This window comes from Aplysia californica, unplaced genomic scaffold (genome assembly GCF_000002075.1).
Source record: "Aplysia californica isolate F4 #8 unplaced genomic scaffold, AplCal3.0 scaffold00733, whole genome shotgun sequence".
NCBI lineage: Eukaryota > Metazoa > Mollusca > Gastropoda > Aplysiida > Aplysiidae > Aplysia > Aplysia californica.
The window spans coordinates 148200-150922 of NW_004798003.1; the positions used below are offsets into that span (position 1 = coordinate 148200).

General features: G+C 39.3%; 1 protein-coding gene across 1 annotated transcript in view; it reads left to right on the forward strand.

Moving 5' to 3' along the window:
• The window catches only part of LOC101849730 (acyl-coenzyme A thioesterase 9, mitochondrial), a gene marked incomplete at its 5' end in the record, with an annotated part of 16499 nt that overhangs the window by 890 nt on the left and 12886 nt on the right, over positions 1-2723 (forward strand). Inside the window, 2 exon segments of the mRNA XM_013088380.2 lie at positions 779-888; positions 2268-2341. Coding sequence (XP_012943834.1) covers positions 779-888; positions 2268-2341 — 184 coding nt within the window.

Genomic DNA, 2723 nt, shown 5'->3' on the forward strand with positions numbered 1-2723 from the left:
ATGTCTGTCTGTCTGTCTGTCTGTCTGTCTGTCTGTCTGTCTGTCTGTCTGTCTGTCTGTCTGTCTGTCTGTCTGTCTGTCTGTCTGTCTGTCTGTCTCATTTCAAAGTCTTACAGATTCAGTCCCTTTCTACTAAATGAATAAAAATTTCAAGAGGGAGGTTGATGGCTGCTCCGGTGTGGTTTGCTCTTTCTTTTCTATCAAACATGTATCGTCCTTTCCTCTTCTGCTCCATTTTTCCTGTTTGTTAAGGCTAACACCTCTCATCTTTGGCACTTATATGACCTTATTGTGTTGCAAGTGCTGTAAAACACTTACTAAGACTAAAACCCCACCAAAAATCAAAATGGAACAATTTTAAAAATTCATGAATAGACACATCAACTGTCTATCTCTGGCAAGCTGCTACCAGCGGCTCGCGGTCGAAATCACTGTGCCGGTGAGCAGCTGACAGCAGCTCAGGCACATTCCTTTACTACGAATTCGACATCAAATTACTTTTCGGCTGTTGCCAAAAACAGGTCTCTTTTTTATAGGTAGTTCAATCGTTACATGAAAAACTTATCAAAATAGGATGACTTAATGTGATTTAATGACCCATTTAGTGACATTTTTGTCATTTTTAGATTTAATACCAAAATGGGAGCCCGGCAGGTTGGGTTCACCCCCAACGGAGATAAGGAGTTAAAAAAAAAGAAATTCAAAATGCGGGCACACATTGTAATTTCACAGACCCCGGTCCACCTCATGTCGCGATGCTGTCGTTTTCTCATCACAGAGTTATCTCCCACGGCCCCCGTGCCCTCTCCGTTCAAGGACATCTTCATGAGCGGCAACGTGACCTGGGTGGGTCGCTCGTCCATGGAGTGTACCATGCACATGGAACAGGTACTTCCCTGCCTCAGCATTACAAAGTTTTACCAGACATTTTGGGGCATTTTGAGTTAGGAAGACCACGACTGTGGGTGGTTGGCGGGTGCTGTGGCATGGTTTGCTCCTTCTTTTCTATAAAAAACCTATCGTCTCTGTTTCCCCTTCTTTTTTGTGTGTGTTACTCTCTTGTAACACCTCTAATCTTCGGCACTTATATGACCTTATTGTGTTGCAAGTGCCGTAAAACGCTTACTAAAATTAAAGACCACCATTTCAGAAACGAAATGCTCTGTCTGCTCTATCAAAATCATAACATTATTTGGAGTTGCTGTCAAGATATTCAAAGAATCGCATTTGAAATAACTTGACCATGTTGTAGAACTCAAAATTTTTTAACGTCTCGTTTCTCAAAACTAGGTACCAAGCAGATTTCAATTCTAGGGTAGGGCACTGTCTCAGCCTTGTCGTAAGTCGTCAGTAGGCCTTTTTGTAATGAAGATAATTATTATAATAATGACAACAATAAGATAATGATAAGAATAATTAAATGGTATTATGGATAGTGTATGTAACAATCTTTCTTAGGCTTTGCTGTAATGAAGTAGAAAATGACAGCAATTACATAATGATAATAATGATAATACAATGGGAGGCAGCGTGGTGAAATCAGGCATAATGAAATTGAAGAAATTGTATTTTTCTGCCTGTTTGGCAGTTTTACTAACTGAATTTTTGTTTTTTGGCTCAACACCTTCTTTGTTCATTGAGGAACACATTTCTGTGTGGATTTTTACTGAGAAATGTTGATTAAAGACACAACAAAAATATACATTTTAAGTTTCCACAGACTCTAGATCTATGGAAGTAACCATACTTGCTAATTTTACTTCCAAAACAAGGTGACCCCCATTTATTTCAATCCCAAATAGCTCAACTTGTATTAAGGATAAATGGGTAATTTTTTGTCACCAATAGCAAGACAAATAAACAAGCTTTAAGTTGATACCAATATCTGCACTACCCCAAAAACAGACATTTGCCTGATTCCTGCACATCATGACACAAATGGTAGTATGGATAATGTATTAACAGCCTTGTTGTATTGAAAATAATAATGACAACAACAAGATAATAATAACGATAATGTAATTGTATTGAGGATATTGTTGTTAATATTATACATAATAATGATAGCGATCATAATGATAGTTATAATTACAACAATGATAATGATTGTTATGATGATAATAATGATGATGATGATTATGATGATGATGATGATGGTAATAATAAGAATAACAGTAATAATTGAGAATATTATTGACAAATACAATAACAATAATAACGAGAGATTGCATGAACCTAAGGCGTCTCCCCATCCACTCTCTCCTCAGGAACACAATGGCTCCCTCCAGCACATGATCACCGCCAAGTACCTGTTTGTGGCCAGGAACCCCATGACTAAGAAGTCAGTGATTTTGTGTGTGTGTGTGTGGGAGGGGCTCTGTGGGAGGGAGACTGTGTGTTGGGGACTGTGGGGTGTGTGTTTGTGGGGGACTGTGTGTTGTGTGTTTGTGGGAGTGGGGGACTGTGTTTGAGGGACTGCGTGTATTATGTGTGGGATGTGTGAGGGGCTGTGTGTTGTGTGTGGGATGTGTGGGGGACTGTATGTTGTGTATGGGCATGCGTGTCTGTGTGAATGTATGTAACTATAAAATTTTGTGTCTGTGTGTGTGTGTTTATGTATATGCATGTAACTATGTTTGTGTGTTTGTGTGTGTCTGTGCCTCTGTGTGTGTGTGTGTATGTGTGTGTGTGTGTGTATGTGTGTGTGTGTGTGTGTGTGTGTG